This window comes from Sceloporus occidentalis, unplaced genomic scaffold, assembly GCF_023333645.1.
Source record: "Sceloporus occidentalis isolate IW3139 unplaced genomic scaffold, rSceOcc1.0.p SCAF_19, whole genome shotgun sequence".
Classification (NCBI taxonomy): domain Eukaryota; kingdom Metazoa; phylum Chordata; class Lepidosauria; order Squamata; family Phrynosomatidae; genus Sceloporus; species Sceloporus occidentalis.
This window is the reverse complement of record NW_028316999.1, coordinates 5,355,312-5,376,258: the sequence shown is the minus strand read 5'-3', so window position 1 is coordinate 5,376,258 and position 20,947 is coordinate 5,355,312. Positions and strand designations below refer to the sequence as shown.

The following is a 20,947-nucleotide window of genomic DNA, read 5'->3' as shown; positions in this document are numbered from 1 at the left end:
AAGTAAAGGTTTTGTGTCATTTACTTAATTTTAATCTGCATATCTTATTAAAGGCCATATTTCCTCACAGTGAAAAATGAGTGCGGCCCTCGCACTGATACAATTCTGATGAAGTGGCCCACTACAGAAAAATCTTGGACACTCCTGTAATAAGAAATTAGCACATACAAGCATTTACATATTGCTGACCATGAAAGGTAATGCTATCTTTATAATTAGTGAATTTATTAAGTGAACATATTTCTCTTTTTCTTTAGGTTTAAAAAAATGGAGGCTTTAAGCAAGGCAGTGAATGGATATATAGATTACTTACTTGGGCCAAGAGGTAAGATACTTTAGTTTAATGTTTCAGATTTTCTCTCCTTTGACATTTGTTTTACCTTAAAAAAAAAAACAAAAAAACTTGAATAGTGCTGCTTAGTTTTATGTGTGTGTTCTGATTTATTTTGTACATCTGATTTGTTTCTGCATTATATTTCAGATCCCAGGGTAAAAGGATGGCTTCTCATGGATAACTATATACCCTCATTTGTCTGCACTGTCCTGTACTTATTTACGGTATGGGTAGGACCAAAGTTCATGAAGAACAGACAACCTGCTTCATTCAGAGGCATTTTAGTGGTTTACAACCTGGGCCTTACTTTTCTATCACTGTACATGTTCTACGAGGTAAGTATTTGAAGCTGCTTAGCTTTTGATGGGGAAATAGGCCTTGATGTGTGATTTAACTGGTATGACGAGAAGGTTATTAAGATATATAGCTATTCTTAAAGCACTACATTGTACAGATTTATTTTAAAATTATGTTCTGATTAATTAGAACGTTGGTGGTCTCGATCAGTTTTACAGATCTGACAAAAAGGAAAGCTGTGCTATAACTTTACAATGTCTTGAACTGAGTCTAGCAGTAAGCCCATTCTTCTCTCAACAAAAAAACAATGGGTAAAACAATTATTCAAAGTGGGACTTTGCAGGTGAGTTTGAACAAAATAATGCATTTTGAAGGGCCAGCCATAGCAAGTTTCTCAGATGGGCCTCCCTAATGCATATTTCAATTGGGTATTTGGATCTCATTGGATTTAATAATAAATAAAGATACGTAGCATTTCATGGTCGGTAAGAACCATTGGGCCCATATGGTCTTCCTGTTTCCTTATCCAAACACTCATATTATACCCAATCCTTGGTCTCTTCTTAGGTTTAGTATAGCTTTATGCATAGCCCATGTATGCTTTAATTCCCTCGCTGTTTTAGCTTCCACCACTTCTGATGGGAGGGAGAAGTTACTTGGATAAAACCGAAGCTCTCCTACAAGCTCTGACTGAGTAAATAAAGATAGGCCGTCGTCAGTTCCTGTACTATCTGATGTTTTGGTTGTGTTGCAGAGGGTTTTGTTGTTGCTGTTTTTCGGGTAGTGAAGAACACGGAAAGTTCTCCTTTAAAATAATGTATTTCTAGAAAACATTATTTTAGAAGGAATATAGTTTCAATACTACAAACTAATATTTGGAGAGTTAATTAATCTGTCCATAAATACTACTGGAATGCGCAAATACCAAACCACCAATATTTCAAATTCTTCTTTCAGAAACACAATGTTCTTTGTTTCTAAAGTCCCAAGGTTCACACTGCTTAATCTTCTTAGTTCTGCAGTGTGGGTTTCTGCAGACTGATTGGTGAAGCCACGAAAAAAGCTGCAGTCATATTAAAATGTGACTTTAAAAAAAGTGATAATTAGCGAATGAATGGGATTATTGAAACAATCGCCTGCTGTGATATCATTGCACAGCAACAGTACTCTGTTGTCTGATGGAACACTTTGCTATACCTTCCAAAAGGCATTTTGTGAGAGAGAATGAAAAAATAAATCTGAGAAAGACTAATCTACGTACACCTACTCCTAAAATAATTATTGTCTGTGCCTAACTCTTCTGGAACTGGACTGTATCAAGTACCAGACTTCTGAAAAAGTACAGCTAGTGCTTAAATTCTATGCATAACGGTCAGCTCGCTTTTTAATAATTTTGGAAATGTTCTGCAGGTGATGTATCTGTATTGTTGTAACCGATTATAGCTGAACTGTCCTTTTATTACCCTACGTGTGGATGTAGTACTAGGAATATGGGCAAAAGTGCATTTGGTTGAGCTGTGTTACCATGGTGTGATCTCAGACTAAAGTACACTTGATCAGCATGAGCAAATATGAACATGGCCCGTCGCAGAAGCTGGATCTTGCCTACCAGTGCATGAACTCACATTAACCTATGATTAATACTAGACAGAAGTGGAAATTAACATAAGGGTTTTGAGCCCAGAATGCTAGTTAGCTAGTGTTTAAAAGAGAGGAGGTATGCTGGGTCATGTTCCATGTAAGTACAAAATGTGCTTATATGGAAGCACATCTTGAGTTGAAGTTAGATCTTTGACCTCTAGTGAGAGTGCAACATCTGGCAATGCTGAGTGGCCTGCTGACTCCCGAGGACGTCACACCTACCATAGTGTGCCAAGTGTGCTTTAGAGTTAAAATAGTTGTATTTGTAGAGTCAGCATCAATACTTTTATGCCCTTTTGTAATCGACCTATGGTTTTAAGGAATGTGTATGTCATATCTGCTGTAGAAATAGTAACTTTATCATGTCATGCAAGTAAACACCTACCCCTGATCCTCTGCTAAGAACTAATTTCTGTGACTTGGCAGGCTGTCCGAGACTTGGGACTTGCCAACTAATTATGTTTGAATGTTGCTGAACAATATATAAGTCTATATAAATAATAAGCAACATATAGTAACAAAAATAGCAATACGCATCTGTATTTGCTACAATACTCTGGGTTCGAATAGAGTGCTTCTGATGTCCGTTCAGGCTACCTCCAGCTGGAAAAGTCAACTTGTACCACATATAAATCACGCTGGGAAAACAGGACCTAAGTAGCATGCAAAATGTTCTATACGTTTTCCTTCTCTTCAGCTTCAAGTAACGAAAACCTACTTGGCACAGTGCTAGGTACCCTCCTAAAAAAACGACTGTTCACACTGCAGAGATACAAGTTTTTATATGGCACACAAAGGGGTATATTAACTAAACTATGAGTAGAACTTTCCGCTCCATGAGTGCTATACATAATATATAATGAAAGGCGCCACTTTTTATACAGGACATGCTGTAGTTAAGTGCACTATGCATTATGTTTAGCTTGCCTTGTATGTGAAGATACCTTCCTGACTGCATTTCGCATGTGGGGGCTGAGGGTAACAGGAGCCATAAAGTTCCCAGGTCTGATCACTGGTCTCCCCAAGCAGGCCATTAACATTATGGAGGACTATGCCTGGTTGGTGCTGTGTCCTCTGGGTAGGATGTCAAACATCAGCGCTCAGGAGAAGGATGGTTTTGTGGAGGGGCAGCTAGTGTTGCTGCCCTGGTTTAGGCTTAGTGCAGCACTGAAGATTAATACAACGCTGCTCTGCTGGATCCTCGTCAGAGCCTTGGTGGCCAAGTGTTTCACAGTCTAACTAACCTTTTCACTAGAGGTTGGATTAATTTACCCTGTCCAATGTCAGGGCAAATTAAATAGTGAAATCTCATACACATGTAACAGTGAAGGGCTCTCGTTGTTGCCGTTATATGTTCTCTGTAGATACTTCTAAAGCCAAATTTCATGTATTGTGGGATTACTGTGATTTACACCGTGCGGCTACATAATTACAGCATTCATGACACTGCAATTAAATGAGTCTTACACCTGGTTATGTTCTGCTAAATACAGCTTTGTAGCCTTGCGGGGTGACTGATGCACAAAGAAGCATCTGAAGTTGGATTTATGATATAAACACTCAAATCACTGTATGTATCATATTTTATACTCTTTATAAAACAGCAATTTAAGATTTCTTTAATCCTCAATGCTTATATTTATGTAGATTTTGCCAATAAAAAATGGGTGACTCAGATTGTCGTCAGGCAGCATGTTACCTTACATTTATTTATATAGCACCAGCAGATTCCATAGTGTTGTTACAGTAGGGACTGAAAATATTTAACTCCTAGATTGTAAGCATGTTTTAGCAGGGCCCTCCTCACCTGTTGTTTCTCCGCTGTACAGCGATACAGAATATGATGGCGCTATATAAAACAATAAGTAATCATTTAACAAAGATTATTTAAAATGACAACATTAACACATGTTAAAACATACTGGTACAGAAGGAGAAGAGGGCTCTGCTCTTGTGAGCTTACAATTTATTTTAATAGAGCACTTTGCTTTTCAGGCAGTACATTGTCTCAGCTCTGTCTGATCTCACTCCTGCTTGATATTCCAGGATGGCATAAAACCCATAGATTTGACAGCAGATGAAATCCATTCGGCCCATTTACTCCACCCAATTATTCGTGGTGTAGAGACTCAAACCTTAATTAGGCATTGGTCTTTTATATTCAGGATAACCATGTGTCTATGCCATACATGTTTAAATTCCCTCACTGTATTGTACTCTACCACTTCTTCTGGGAGGCTTTTCTACTTATCTACTCTTTACACAGTAGATGACAAATAAGAACCATTTGGCCAATCTAGTCTTCCCACTACTGCAGAACATGTCGCTCATTAACCAGGTTTTTAATAATGGAATACATCCTCTGTCTCCAAGCATGAAGAATAACACTGAATGAATTAAAGATTAACATTATTTCTCTAACTATTGTACAGCACTGCGGACTAGTGACCTTATAAGCCTCAACTGGCAATATGAAGTCCTAGAAAGCATTTTCCCTTCAACAATGCTTTATCGCTTCCCCCTGAAATAAACCTCACCGTTGGCTTAGGCTTCATTTCTTCATTAAAAAATATCTTTAGAAGTTAAAATTACAAGAACACACTCTGACCTTTCTTTGGATTTGACACTTTCTGACAACTTCCTAAACATTCTATTGAACTGCTATTTTCAAGGTGACTGGGCCAGCGGTATTAGCAGATTCGAGTCTTACTCCATAACTGTTATCTGCACAAAATGTGACAGCCTACAAGCAGTTTTTTGGCTGAATTACAAGTTATGTTTCAAGGATCAGTCATGCCATGTCTTGTGGTATATTTATTTACTAAAGCTTGGCAATCTCCTGTTGGCTCTAGTCCAACATCAAGCTTGGTTTGACAAGAGTAGTGGAGTGTGAGCCTGGCCCAAGCCAACTCAAACATCTCTGGTTTAGAATTCTGGTTTAGGGTAGCTCTGGCTCGATGTGTACACAGCTCTATGAGCCAAGCCTTGGGTCAGCCTCACCCATATCTCAACCCATGCTATGCAACCAACTGGCTGGTACATCCCTTCCTACATCAGAGCTTAGCATTCCTATTAGAAGAAAAATGTTTTGAGGACAAACCTGATAAGAGGCTATCAGGAGATAGCTGGCTGGCAAGTATATGACCAGCATTTCGGGGACAGGGAATATTTAACATTCCGGGACAGTAATTGGCATAAGATAATTATTAAATACATTTCATATGTGTACTATATTGAGTAGTTTGGAATTCAAGGTTTTACTTTATTACCAGGTAGTGTTAGGAATTTACTTTAAAATAAGGTGTTATTTATATAGGGTAACTTGAATTTATTCCAGTAAACTTGCCCTGGTCATACAGCAGTATTAAAGTTTATTCCCATTTTTCACTTGCTTCATGTCACTGCAGGTTACCATTTATATTAGTGTATAAACAGTAGTAATTTTAGAAACTGTATTTTTCCCTCTGGCTCATAGCAAATGAGAGCTTGCTTTTACATGCCTTTTAAAATGGCGCATTTACTGTCTGACACCCCCAATAAGGAAGAATGCATATTAAAGTACTCTATGAGTACTTTAATGTTCATTGTTGAAAAACAAAAAATAATAATGACAAAAGTACTTGACCCAATGCAGCTCCTCCATGGTCCAATGATTCTTGCCACTTATTGACTGTTTGAAGGTCCTGTTGACTTCCATGCTGTTGGCATTACTAGTGTGCTACTCGCTTCATTAATGAACAGCGCCACCAATGAATGTTAGATCTGTATGTCATAAAAACACCGCCTAAAACGCTACTTGAAAAGTAATAAATGTTTATAAAAAGTTTTTACAGATAGGTGCATCAGATTTGCCCCATAATCTAGGAACATTGTGAAGTACTGCAATGAAGGCATGATTGATGCCAGATGTCACCAAGGGTGCCGGCTGCTCCATAATGAGTGTCAGTTCACTTTCAGCTCTCACTTGATTGCGTGCCAAATTGTTCCATGAAACCAGGAGAGCTGCCATGTGCTTCCTAAAACGGAGAGGACTAAGCCTAGAAAGGCACAACTGTAAAATTAGTGGTCACTGCTATAAAAATATCATCATTTCAATTTAATGCCCTATTTTATATCATCAGGAGGTTAACTAGAGAGTGACAGTAAAGGCTATAGGGGGTAATAGTCTTAGCCGTTTTGCTTCCCGTCTATCTGGACAAATCTTGTTACTTAGATTGAAAGTAGAGTGACCACATTGCCCATATTGTGATCAATCTATTTATAATGGTTCTAAAGCAAGCATATGAATTAAACATACTACCATGATATTGGTTTTAATACGAACGTCTAAAGTGGGGTCAACTGCTGTGCCTTCATGGTAAAATCAATTTAAGCAAATAAATGTTTTTAAAAACAGAGGGAAATAATTTTCTGGATTCACTTATGGTTTTGAGTCCACAACGTAAGCCATCAATGCTTATATGCAAACACGGAAGAGAAGTGGAGCGTTTCCAGAAATGGATTTAATAGGTGTATATTGACGTCAGCCAGTTCTCAAGAACACTCAAAATATCTGAATTTTATTTACTTTTGATCTATGGCAGTTCTGCCTTTCGAAGTGATCAATTTTAGGTTCAGATTGTGTTCCTTAATTACAAAAAAATAAAATAAGTTAGTGAGTATAAGTCTGTATCAAACATTTCTTTCCAAATGTAGACGACTTCTTAGTTTCCCTTCTCATATAAGGCTCCATAACGTCACCCAGGCAGTTTATTAGCTAATAAGTGAGCGAGCTAGCACTCACAAATTTGTAGAGACTGTCCAAACAACTGGGCTGCTGACCTGAGAAGACCAGCTTATTGCAAGTTCCAGCATCTCCTGCCTGTTTCTTGATACACTGTGTCTATTATTTGGAGAAAAAAATTGAGAAAAGGTTATATAGTTGAGGCTGTCAGCTCAGTATAAGATACGCAAAATTAATAGTCATACGCCAATATCCAAGCTTGAATAAATGCTGCAGGCTGTGCGATTACTTACAAAAGTGAGCAGGATTGGCTTTGACGCCACTGAATATCATAACAGATCTAACCCAAGCCCCCTGCAGCGGTGACATTCCAGCAAACCTCTTCTCGTTCTGACAGGGACCGTGAACCTGTGATCCTAATACAGAGAGCAGTCAGAACATGAGACTAGAAGAACAATTTGTTATCGTGATCAGTGGACTTTTATACTGTCTTGGATCTTGGCTTCTTGTTATGACTAATGCATTTGTGATACTTTAGAACATTCGTTGACATTTAGAATATTCTATTTGCCTTTGGTTATTCTGAGTCATTTGTTCTACATGAGTGGGGTTGCGAGACCCACTGTTATGTTAACCAAGGGTAACAAGAGTCTATTGCAAGGCTAAGATTTTGATTTATCATCCTCACCTTTATAGACATTGTTAATAAAGCTTATCAATTTCAGCCATGCAATACATACAGTGGCAAGAAAAAGTAAGTGAACTATTTGGAATTACCAGAATTTTTGTAAAAAATTGCTTAACCCCTTAACATCCATTGCCGGGTCAGGCACGTCATGCAAAACGGTCACTTAACGACCTATGACGTGCCTGACACGTCATCAGACTTAAACAAGCTTAGAAAGTGATCAACGATCACTTTCTAAGCTTAACCGGTGTTGCTGTAATGCCTCGATGTCGAGGCATTCAGCAACACCGAGATCGGCATGATGGGCCATGTCTGGCCCCTCCCCGGGGCGTCAACAGCCGACATACATTGTATGGCGGCGGACGCCCATTTTAAAAGCGTTTAGGAGTCGATCAACGATCACCTCCTAAACTTCAATGGTGTCGCTGGAATGCCTCGATCAGGAGGCATCCAGCGACACCAAACACTTAGCTCTTGATGGACTGTGACCGCTCCGGAGAGCAGTCGCAGCTGCACGCAGTCTTCACCATCCGCAAGATGGCGGCGGCCCGGGAAAAAAATAATAAAGTTGAAAAAGTTCGCTAGACAGTCTCCAGACCCTCTAGAGAACTCTGGCTCCACTTGCAGGTTGAAAACAGGTACTGCATTCAACCATACAAGTCAATGGAGCCCAGCTTTCTAATCACTATGTGATTAGTAAAATATTAAAAAAAAAAAATAAAAAATTTAAAAGAAAAAGCTTAAAAAAAACATGGTAACATTTAAAAATTATTATGCTTTAGAGGAACTATCCAGTTCCAGCAAAATGTAAAAAAAAAGTCCAAAAAGCGTAAAATAAATAAAATAAAAAAATAAAGTTTATTATTATGAGCAAGTGCTAAAATTAGCGCTGTATCTTCCCAAAAAACCTGACGTGGAAAAATTTAAATAAAAGCATTTCAAATACCCAAGGGGTGTCTAATTTAAAAAAATGAATGGTTTGATGGGGTAAATTGGAGTGGCCGGGCTCAAAGATAGGGCATAGGCACAGACTGACCGAAATGGGGGGGGGGGAAAGCGCACTTCCAAAATGTGGCATTTTAACCTCAAACACCAGACAAACCCATACATGTGGGGTATGACTGAACTCGGGAGATGTTCCTGAACACATATTAGGGTGTTGTTTGATAGTGACGTATACCTGGAGCTATAAATTTATACCCAAATTACAATTTGTGTGAAAAAAATAAAAAAAATAATACTACCACAAAGTGTGGCAAAGGTTGGTGGTAGAATCTGATGCATGGAAAGGGTTAAATACTACCATTTTAAGTACCTTGGGGTGTCTAGTTTTCAAAAATGTATAGTTTTATGAGGTAAATTGTAGTGGCCAGGCTCAAAGATAGGGCATAGGCACAGACTGACCAAAAGAGGGGGAAAAAAGCGCACTTCCCAAATGTGGCCTTTTAACCCCAAACAGCAGTCAAACCCATGCATGGGTGGTATCACTGTACTCGAGAGATGTTGTTGAACACATATTAGGGTGTTGTTTGATAGTGACGTATACCTGGAGCTAAAATTTATACCCAAATTACAATTTGTGTGAAAAAAATAATACTACCACAAAGTGTGGCAAAGGTTGGTGGTAGAATCTGATGCATGGAAAGGGTTAAATACTACCATTTTAAGTACCTTGGGGTGTCTAGTTTTCAAAAATGTATAGTTTTATGAGGTAAATTGTAGTGGCCAGGCTCAAAGATAGGGCATAGGCACAGACTGACCAAAATAGGGGGAAAAAAGCGCACTTCCCAAATGTGGCCTTTTAACCCCAAACAGCAGTCAAACCCATGCATGGGTGGTATCACTGTACTCGAGAGATGTTGTTGAACACATATTAGGGTGTTGTTTGATAGTGACGTATACCTGGAGCTAAAATTTATACCCAAATTACAATTTGTGTGAAAAAAATAATACTACCACAAAGTGTGGCAAAGGTTGGTGGTAGAATCTGATGCATGGAAAGGGTTAAATACTACCATTTTAAGTACCTTGGGGTGTCTAGTTTTCAAAAATGTATAGTTTTATGAGGTAAATTGTAGTGGCCAGGCTCAAAGATAGGGCATAGGCACAGACTGACCAAAATAGGGGGAAAAAAGCGCACTTCCCAAATGTGGCCTTTTAACCCCAAACAGCAGTCAAACCCATGCATGGGTGGTATCACTGTACTCGAGAGATGTTGTTGAACACATATTAGGGTGTTGTTTGATAGTGACGTATACCTGGAGCTATAAATGTATAGCCAAAGTACAATTTGTGTAAAAAAAATACTAACACAAAGTGTGGCAAAGGCTGGTGGTAGAATCTCATGCATGGAAAGGGTTAAAATACTAGCATTTGAAATACCTTGGGGTGTCTAGTTTTCAAAAATATATGATTTGATGGGGTAAATTGCATTGGCCGGCTTCAAAGATACCCGAAATGGCACATGGGGGGAAGAATTACCAGATTTGGAAAAAATGGTTTTGAAATAGCAAAACGCTACCTGTACTTAATGCTCCATAACGTGCAGAAAAAAGCAAAAAAACATAAAAACATTGGGTATTTCTAAACTCAGGACAAATAGTAGAATATATTTAGTAGGTTTTTTCATTAGCTTTTTTGGATGAGTAAAAGATTTTTGGGGTAAAAGTCAGAAAATGTGGGTTTTTTTTTTACATTTTTCATCATATTTTATTATTTTTTTTATGGGAAATTAGATAATATGATTAAAACAATGGTATCTGAAGAAAGCCCTTCTTGTCCTGAAAAAAACAACATATAATTTGTGTGGGTTCACTAAATGAGTGAAGAGAAAATTACATCTAAACACGAACACCGCAAAAGTGTTAAAACAGCCTCGGTCCCAATGGTACAAAAGGTAAAACACAGCCTGGTCCTTAAGGGGTTAAAATACGTATGATTTCCAACTGAGTTACAATTATGAACCAACACAATCTATTTTAACTAAGAACACTGACATTATTGTATTGTTCTTGTCCATATGTTGAAGGAAAATCACTTCAACAAACGCTAATTGGAGTCAGGAGTTGGCAAACCTGGAGTCTAATCAATGAAATGGTATTGGACAAAAAAACCCACTAACATTTCTCCACTGATATGAACCATGCCTCCCAAAAATGTAATGGTTTGCATGAAGCTGGAAAAGGCTATAAAGTAATCTCAAAGAGTTTACATACGGCAAAATGCACGGTTAGACAAATTGTTTATACATGGAGACTATTTAGTACTGTGACTACTCTCCCTTGAAGTGGGCACCCAGCCAAGATGACTCCAAGTGACTGTGGTGTGCTTACTAAAGACTGAAAGAATAGCATTGTTAGTGTGTTATTAGTTTAAGCACGTTATGGTTGTCTATACTTGTGGCCTATACGTAGATCAGATTACCAGGTAATCCCAAATGGTTCAATTACTTTTAGTTTAACCCCCCCACTACATCAAAGTGCCCCACTTTTGGTATCTAATTGTATATGGCTGTATTGCTCTGCCTTTAACCCACTGAGACTCTCCTGCAATTTAAGGCTTTTTTCTGGACACCATTATGCAGGCGCTTGTGTGGCACCCCGCTTAACCTTGAGGTCAGCTCCCCAACTCCTCAAAAAAGGAGAAAAAATTATTAAAAGTTGTTATGTTTATAGTAGTAATTATGGGGTTTTACAGGGTAGTAATGGACTCTATGAGCTGCACATTGTGTCAGATAACATGCAAAGTCATTTAATAGCCACTTTTACTGTCTTTCAGCTGGTTACAGGAGTGTGGGAAGGGGGCTACAGCTTTTTCTGTCAAGATACTCACAGTGGTGGTGAAGCTGACACAAAGGTAAGACAACGTTTTAAAGAACCTTATTTAGCAAATGCCACATTACAAAATTTAGTTGGGGAACGCATTTTCAGGAGATTAATCATATTTGCATTAATTCAATAATCCAGATGTCAATTTTCTTAAACGGCCGAAGCACTGACTATTAGTTTCCATGGTCATTCGTGATTTCCCCATCGCCATGAATTTATTCTTCCGCTTTGTGAATCTGATTAGATTTTGGCAATATTTGTTGTTTAACTTTTTTCTGTTATACTGTATCTTAAAACTGTGTAGGTGTATTGTTTACTTTGTGGTGGTGACAGCGGACTACATATCACGTAACAAGAAAAGTATTTGGGGGATTTTAAGTACATGTACATATTTTGAACCTTTCTACCTCATACAGTTACCATAATATGTTATTTCTTAGCAACTATGAACTTGGCATTTATGAACCAAAGAGCTGAGCCAACTCTGTATGTTTAATCACTTGTCAGCATGTAACCTCTTTCAGGATAGACCAAAATAAACCGACATTACAATAGGAAACTCTGCCAAAAAACAAATTTGCTTGTTGTCTAGCAACCCTTAATATCGCAGTTGAAGAAAAATATGCCCAGTGTATGTGAGAAGCGAAAAATAGGAAGTATTGTGGAATGTATCAGTAGCTGCCTATGTCTATGTAGATGCTACAAACTACAGCTACCATCATGCTCAGCCAACCAGAAGTTGCCTATTAGCCTGTTAAATGTGTTAGACGGCTATCTTGTGCAATATAGTGTTGATGGTCACCGTGCCATAGATTAACATTGAATAAGGAATTCTCACAGTGAAACTTAGCATTCGTTACTGCATTTAAAAGGACAGTTTAATGTCTCTGACAAACCTACTATAGAAGAATGCAATGTAAAGTAACTCTAACCCTCTGTGAGGACTTTTAATATCCATTCTTTCAAAATGAAAAAAAACCCACAATGCTGAATTTTTAGCCATTCTAGAAATTCCTCTTTCTTCCTCCATGATCCAAAATTTCTAGCCTATGATAGGCTGTCAATTGGTAGGAGTAAAGTGCTCTCAATGGGCGTATTCATGTCACTGATTGACAGCTTAAGCAGCCAATCAGTGATAGAAATGTGCTCCCATTGAAATTAGTGGAAAGACTTTGCACATGCCCACTGGGGTCTAAACAGAGTCCTGCACATCCTGCTCACCAGAGCCATGTGCAGGGAGGAGCATTCGGACGAATGCATCTCCTGCGGGGGAGGGGCAGATGTATTTGAGGAGACCACATGAAAATGCATTAAGTGCATATGATGGCTGGAGTGTCCGTTTAATTTACTTGTGTAAAAGAAAAAAAACCATTAAAGCATTTCTAAAACCTACAGCAACTATGCTATGAAGGAGGCACAACACCGCTTTCAAATCAAAATGTACTGACATTATACATCCACTTTATAAAAAAAAAACATCTTTGAGATGCAGAAAAAGTCTTTTTTACAATCTTGTTTCTTCTTGATGTTTGTACACTTCTTTCCTCTGGGCTTCTATAGTTTTACCACGGTGAACACACATGGTTAGAATATAAAAATGAGATAATTGTATAGGAGTGAATCTGTATTCTTCTTTTGGTCTGCTAGAACAGACAACGCAAGCTACTGAATATGGTATCCTTCTTAGCTGTCTGCTTTTTGTTAAAGTTACATTGTTTAAAATAAACACCACATCCTGTTCTTGGGGTTTTTTTGTTTTTTGGGGGTTTTTTTCCTTCCATTTCTAACATTACACACCCCTGCATGGTCTTGTAGACCCCTCAGGGATATCTGTTGTAACTTAAGAGGATCCACTGATTAAGTCATAATGATATTCCTGTGGTATATTGCATGTTGTATGTTATAGGTTTTTTATTATTAATAATAATATTTCAAGCACTCACTTGCATCGAGTATCTGTCAGCTCAAAGCCAATGATGATGGTTCTTGCTGCACATCTGAAATGGCAGACGTAATAGTACATTATTGTCACCAAGGAATGGTTTTTAGTAGTGTCCTTCATCACAAATGACTTAAGAGATACTGGAACAGCTAGAACACTACACAGCAAGGCACCCCAGGTTGAATGTACTTTGAGGGGATTCGCTGCTGCCTCCTCAACTCTGTGTCAGCAGTGATGTGCCATCCAGGATCTGATAATCATGGTGGCCCAGAAGAAAAGCTAATGCTTTCAAAGACTTGTCTCATCCATCTACTCCTCGTGCAAGAATATGCCATTCATAGGTACTACGGCTGAAATTTAGAGTGGAAACATGTATTTTTGACAATGAAGAATGTTAATAGGTATGTGCTTTAATTTAGTGTTTGTTCCAGGAATTGATGTGACTGTACTGGACGCCATGCAGGGATATTCTTCCCAATAGATACGTTTGAGAAGTCTTTGTAGACTTTGTACTTATTATTATTATTATTATTATTTAGTTATATAACGCCAACAATTTAGGCGGCACTTCTTATAATACATATAGTTAAGGGGTATGGGAAAAGTAGAGTGATAACTGACAAACCGATACATTAGGTAAAGAGGGTCCTGCTCACAAGCTCACGCAACCTTGCAAACCATATAGCTACAGTTTAGAAGGATTCCTGTTGAATATAACTTCAAATCCTGGAGACGGCACTTGTAACCCAGTAGCTACATGTCATTTATAAATACTAAAAGAGAATCGATCTTCTCTGCTCTTAAATAATAAATTGTGTGCCGTTCCTCACTCTGCTGTGCTTTTTCATAGATGCTTTTGATTTTTATATAGAAATATGATAAAAATAGAAACGGGAGGAAGATGAAAAGGAATGCAGTTTTAGCTTGATTACGCTTTGATTGCTAATGTTTTATTCACTATTAAACAGAACTTGCATAATTAAAATAACGTCAGAGACAATGAGGTTCACAACTCACTTCTTCATTATAAATGAACTCATTTCACTTAGATTTAATGATGACTGTTCAAGCAAAGACTCTAAATGGGTAGTCCTTAAATGAAATGATGATAAGAGAAGCTGCATTATGATATGTATAAATGGAATTACCAGCCTTTATATATTTATGTTGTGTATCTGATACAGCAATTAGGTATGTTGCAGAAACCAGCCAGATGTTTATATATGTGAATTGCTTTTTATGGTGTGATTGTGCACCTTTTTGATTACAGATATACTTTAAGGAACATTTTACGGCAAAACCATTTCTACACTGGTGCAATTTTTTCTACGCTTCATTAATCACCCCAAGTATCTGTTAACTTCAAAAGACTTATTACAGTAGCAGGCGCTATGAAACTAAACTCTGAGGGAAACATCAATCATTTCGCCTTATGAAGCACTTCAGGGAAATTGCTACACAGATTGGTAGTGCACAACACAGTATGGTTTACATATAACTTCAGAGCACTCATAGAACCCACGGTACCATCATCTATATCCTGCCAGCTTGCCTGGGAACTCGCCATGTTCACCCAGGTCCATTTCTTCAGGAAGGAGTGCTTTATTTGGTCAAACCCATTACCTGGCCGTGTTCCACCTGCTCCACATCCAGTTGGCGTTTTGGAACTAGTGCATCTATGCCCATTCACAAAGCCACTTCCTTAAAAGCAGAAGAGCTTTGGGTTACCTATCCAGGGAACTTCCAATCAATGGAAATGGACAGTAGATACAGCATACAAAGTACTAACATCATTTACTTTCATCCATTGGGAGAAAGCTCCTGGTTTCATATATATATATATATATATATATATATATATACCATATAGGCTAATTTATAGGCTACGTCTTTAACTTGGCGTGCTTTTAGAAAAAAAGAACTGGTTTTACCATAAGTATGATAAAGTTATTAGTAAATAGATTTGCTCGGACTTCCAAGTTGAAAACACCTTGGCACAGAAAGAGCCAACATTGTGTCTGTGTAATTTCAGCGCGTCGCTCTCTCTATGAATAAATTATGATGAGATGTGGGAAAAGTATAAATAGGAGCTAATGTTAAACGTGCCTTTTTTGTCTTCTAGAAAACACAACAATTAATGAGTTTTATAGTTCTACCAAACTCCACTTTTTGTGCTTGGTACTTGTAATTAGTAATAGATAATGGTGGTACCATACATTTGATGTAGACCATCTTACATTAGCAAATACTCTCCTACTCGATCCCTACGTTCCTCCCATGGGCTAAGGCTCTCCTCCTCACTCATCACCTCTTCCTTTTCCCGTCTACAAGATTTCAGTCGAGCTGCCCCATATCTTTGGAATCTACTCCCACCGAACCTTCAGCATTCACCCTCCCAACATTCAAGAAACCTCTCAAAACTTCCATGTCACTGATACAACCACCACACTACCTCTCACCCTTTCTCTATGCCTTATGTTTGTCACCCGATTCCCTCAAGATTGTAAGCTTGCGAGCAGGGCTCTCTCCACCAAATGTATCGGTTTGTCTTAGTCTGTCAATTCTTGTCTTGTCATACCCCTTGAATTTATGTATTGTATTAAGCGCTGCGTAAACTGTTGGCGCTATATAAATAAAAAATAATAATAATAATACATTATTGTTTTATGCCAATGTTCCCTGAGGCACATCATCTAGGTTTTAGGCCACTTATTGCAGTATACAGCCTCTGTGCTGGGGTTTTAACTTTGTCTGATACACAGTATAGAAATTTAAATTATAAGCACAGACTTATGTACATTTGAGTTTCTGGTGACCCTAATTGAATTTGCAGGTTCTGCCTACAAAGTGTGGACATCATAGTACCTTTCACTCACATTACAAGGAATGCTAGCTTTTGGCGTGCACAGTATGTGAGTTGGGCACTGTGCATAGCTGCCAATAGACCCAATAATTGAGACAAATTCTGCTACTAAATCAGGATTGCCCTGGCAAGTTCAAGACTGTTAACATTCATTTACATCTGATAAAACTCTAGGCTTCATATATATATAATGTCGACAAACTGATATGTACAGTACAGGAATCAGTTTCATTATCTCATCCTGGCTGATCTGTCTCTTAATACCACATAAAACATACGGTTGAGTAGCAGGCAGTGCACACCATCTGCAAGAGACTTCTGACGCAAGTACCTCTGGTTTTCTTTTAAACTCACGTCTGTGTTATCACAGATGGCAGAGCAGCTTTGTATGTGGATACTCTTCTGGCGTCGTGGACACACACTGCTTTTCCGTTCCTCGGATACAGGGTGATATCTGGGCTGGTGCTTTTATCTGCTTGAAGTGTGTCCATGACACCAGCAGAGTGCATGCACCTGTACTCTTGCAAGAAGAAGAGATAATCGTTATACAATGATCCACTCCTACTGGAGCATATGGGGAGAGGAGAAAGACTGGTTAAAGTCACAACAGTTCTATGAGGATATTAAATATATTGAATAGCTGAATAATAATTTAAATAATTCTGATCACATGAAACAATCTGGGATAGTTAAGTTAACAAAATGTGTCCCTCATTCTGGCACCAGCCATACACCTATTTCTGATTTACGGATGTACAACCAGCCAAATAAAGGTGTGAAGAGCAGTCATCTTGTTCAAACTACAAAGCACAGCTAATGGACTTTCTTACTTATTGAAACACACTTTAAAAAGAAACCATTTTTATTTTTCTATGATATATAATAACCCCCCAGCTTCCCCCAACTGAAAATTAGCACAAAAATAACTTTCTCTCTTATTTTCCTCTTAGATAATCCGTGTTCTGTGGTGGTACTATTTCTCTAAACTCATAGAATTCATGGACACCTTCTTCTTCATCCTGAGGAAGAACAACCACCAAATCACTGTCCTACATGTCTATCATCACGCATCTATGCTGAACATCTGGTGGTTTGTCATGAACTGGGTTCCCTGTGGGCACTGTGAGTACATACATTTTTAATTATTACCTTTTAGAATGGATTCTTTTTCTACCAGGAAATAACAGCATGTTTCAGTTTGCAAACTCATGTCAAGGTGGTGATCTCAGTACAGAGCAGAATTCATTCCCGATTTTTTTTATATTGAGATGGGATTCTAAAGAAACAATGTAAAGCACATACTGTGAAGACCGTTTATAAATGAGTCAATCTGACCTTATTATTTATACAAATAATTTGCTTAATAAGTTAATGAAGGTATTTATCATTGTCGGGTATTAGTCATTAATCGCAGCCCACAATTCAATTTGAGAGACGAGGTGAGGTTTTCAGTTCCTTAAATGGATGGCCGTGCTCATTTCTCAGGGATCAGTGAAGCAAACTTTGTGTGCTTCACTTCCCCATTATCCCTGCTGACCAAGCAACGTTTCAATCAGTAGGTTTTCTCAGTTAATCACTTGGCAACTGCCTCCTGACATTAATCGGACAGCCGTGTCGGGTGTTCACATGCTACCAATTCATTGTTCAGCACTGAACCTGGCACCTTCCCTGGCGTTGTTATGGCACACTGGCCAGCTAGCCAGGCTATGGTTTCAGCATGTAGGAACACAATTCGCTTTAAGAAGTGCTGTGTATTTTATGTTGCTATTTATTATCTACTGTAGACTACAAAAAGGTTTCCTCTTCTTTCCTTCAGCCTATTTTGGTGCCACTCTTAATAGCTTTATTCATGTCTTGATGTACTCCTACTATGGACTCTCAGCTATTCCATCCATACGCCCATATCTGTGGTGGAAGAAATACATCACCCAGTGCCAACTGGTAAGCCTTTCATTCACCATTCTTTTGGCCGGCTATGCAGACCCTCATTTATGTTTTGCTATTTAGGCAAGACCATACACCTTCCCTCCTCTATAATAAGCCTGAAGACAGGTTGACTGTGATCTGGAAACGTATTCTCTGACAAATATGCCTTTCATATGCTGGATAGCTCACGCTGTCCTGTCAGATCAAGATCAGACAGGAATCTCTAGATTTAAACTCTTCTGGGTTTCAGTATTGTGATTTAAATACTATCAAAAGCAATACTGCATTTCTGTGGGAATGGAGAGTAAAAGCAAAATAACAATCACATCTAAATATGACGGTGTATAAAATCAACATGTTTGTTTAACTGGGATTGTATAAGTAGTCTGTGTGTGTGAGTGTTTGTATGTATGTATATATATATATATATATATACACTCACTCATTTCTAGTTGTGCTGACATAATTGCAAAAGGGTTTACTAATGATCGATTAGCCTTTTAAACTTAAACTTGGATTAGCGAACACAACGTGCCATTGGAACACGGGAGGGATGGTTGCTGATAAACTGCCTCTGTATGAATATATTCCATTAACCCCTTAAGGACAATGGGCGGTTCCTTAACCCATTGAAAACCATGCATTTTGAGCCCGTACATATACGGGCTTTGTCATTAAGGGGTTAAAATCAGCCATTTCCAGCTACAATAGTTATTTACAACATTAACAATGTCTGCTGATCCATTTCATGTTATTTTAATGGGGAAAAAAAATCAGATTTTCTTAGTGACCACAAGCTTTTGAATGGTAGTGTCATGTGTGTATATAAAGTAAATACTCAAAGCATGCTTGTCTGACAATGCGAACCATAGCTGAAGCTGTTGTGTTTTCTGCAGCCCCTAATTTTGAGTGTCTTTTTCTTCCCCACAGACTCAGTTTGTCTTGACGATGACTCAGACTAGTTGCGCTCTTGTTTGGCCCTGTCAGTTCCCCAAGGGATGGCTGTATTTCCAGAACTGTTACATGATCTCCCTCATTATCCTGTTTGGCAATTTTTACATTCAGGTAAATTGACACGTTACCCTTTTGTTCTGTATGACATAAATGTTTTTTTTTGCCTTTTATACTCTTTTTATACTTTTTATACTCCTTCATACCGTCCTACGCTGATTCGGTTTAGCCGAAGGCTCAAATAGCTGCATTTGGGTTACTGTCTGCACCCATTTCCTTACCCAAAACCTATGCCTAACGTAACGGACGTGTGCAAACAAAAGAGCCCAGTGACGGCAACCTTTAAATTGTGATATTATTTGCATGTCACTGTCTATAATCCTTAACCCCGTAATGACCAAAAAACAACCGAAAAAACATACAGTTAAGGACCAGTGCCGTGCTTGGCAGGTCATAGGTTCTTATTTATTTTTTATAGTTAGTATGATCATGATAATAATTGGTCCACTATATTAAAAAAGATGAAAATTGCAGTTAAGCACAAACCCTGCAGAAATGTTAAAACAACCATGGTCGCAAAGTGATTAAAGTGCTTTGCAAAATTTGAGAGTTTTAGTTTAAGAGTAGTTGTACAGCTTTGCTGCCTTCGATTTTTATGAAATACAGATTATTTTCAGGAAAAAAGTTACCAGTTTTGTCCATTGTGACTATTGATGGATAAGTATGTGTTGTCTGTACTGACATCAAATACCATTTCTTGCCTTTTAAGACTTACAACAAGAAATCCTCTTCAAGAAGGAAAGAATACCAGAATGGCTCTGCCAGTGCAGTGAATGGGCACACAAACAGCTTTTCTTCCCTGGAGAACAATGTGAAACAGCGGAAACAAAGAAAGGATTGAAGAGAAAACCAAGTCACCATTTCAGGACGCCAGATGCTACAACATCAAATTTCAAGCACAGTATAAACTGTGCACTGACACGCTTACAGCTACTGTAATTATTCCTAGTAAAGTAATGTGACTAACGTAGGTCTCCAACAACTACAGCCATCATAGAAACCTTTATAGTGACATTTAAAGAGTAGCTTACCGAACTAGCAGCGGTTATTGTTTCATGCAAGCAGGTGATCCCCCCCCTCGCAGATTACATGTGTACCAAATAATGAAACCAGTAATCGTATCCACTCCTCCAAATTATCTATTGGGCTTCAAAATACTTACTAACTACTATTGTTAATACTTAAATTAGGTTATGTCTTTGTGACACATGAAATTTATTTATGATATAAAACTCGTATTTTCCTTATAGTCTGGTTGTCCTACTTTGCATAATATTTACTTGCCAAAACTTATTAACCTGATGCATAAAACCTGTTGAATTCTAAAGAAAGTAATGTCATTACGGTATAGTGGTAAAAGTGGTCGCATCAGAATGGCTTTTAATGCATAGGCATAACCTCCATTGATTAGAAGATTTTACGGCAAGGGGTCTATCACACCCCTACTTCGTAATAAAAGATAAGCATTCCTGAGATATGCGGAACTGCCTAGTTATACTTACTGTAGCTAGCATTACTATTATTCACAGGCACCAAACATTCACTGCTGCTAACCTGCCTTCTGTTCCAGAAACACCAGGAGCAGGTAAAGCTGCAGACTAGTCTGGCACTGAAAGGGTCAGTGTCTCCGTAACTCTGCTCATGTTTCCCCTGTAATAGACTGTGGATACAAGTATTACTGTAGTATAAATATAT

General features: G+C 38.2%; 1 protein-coding gene across 1 annotated transcript; it reads left to right on the top strand.

Moving 5' to 3' along the window:
* The first annotated feature begins 267 nt into the window (after positions 1-267).
* LOC149302344 (very long chain fatty acid elongase 5) lies at positions 268-20,093 on the top strand. Its single transcript, XM_089482597.1, has 7 exons — positions 268-325; positions 482-669; positions 11,461-11,538; positions 17,266-17,437; positions 18,132-18,256; positions 19,172-19,306; positions 19,962-20,093. Exons 1-7 carry the CDS (start codon positions 268-270, stop codon positions 20,091-20,093), a joined length of 888 nt encoding a protein of 295 aa, XP_089338723.1.
* The last annotated feature ends 854 nt before the right edge of the window (positions 20,094-20,947 follow it).

Bases quoted from the DNA above. Each gene is read 5' to 3' on its own strand.
- LOC149302344 (XM_089482597.1), top strand. From the start codon at position 268: ATGGAGGCTTTAAGCAAGGCAGTGAATGGATATATAGATTACTTACTT. The intron at 11,539-17,265 runs GTAAGACAACGT...TTTTCCTCTTAG, and splicing joins GTGGTGAAGCTGACACAAAG to ATAATCCGTGTTCTGTGGTG. The intron at 19,307-19,961 runs GTAAATTGACAC...TTGCCTTTTAAG, and splicing joins TTGGCAATTTTTACATTCAG to ACTTACAACAAGAAATCCTC.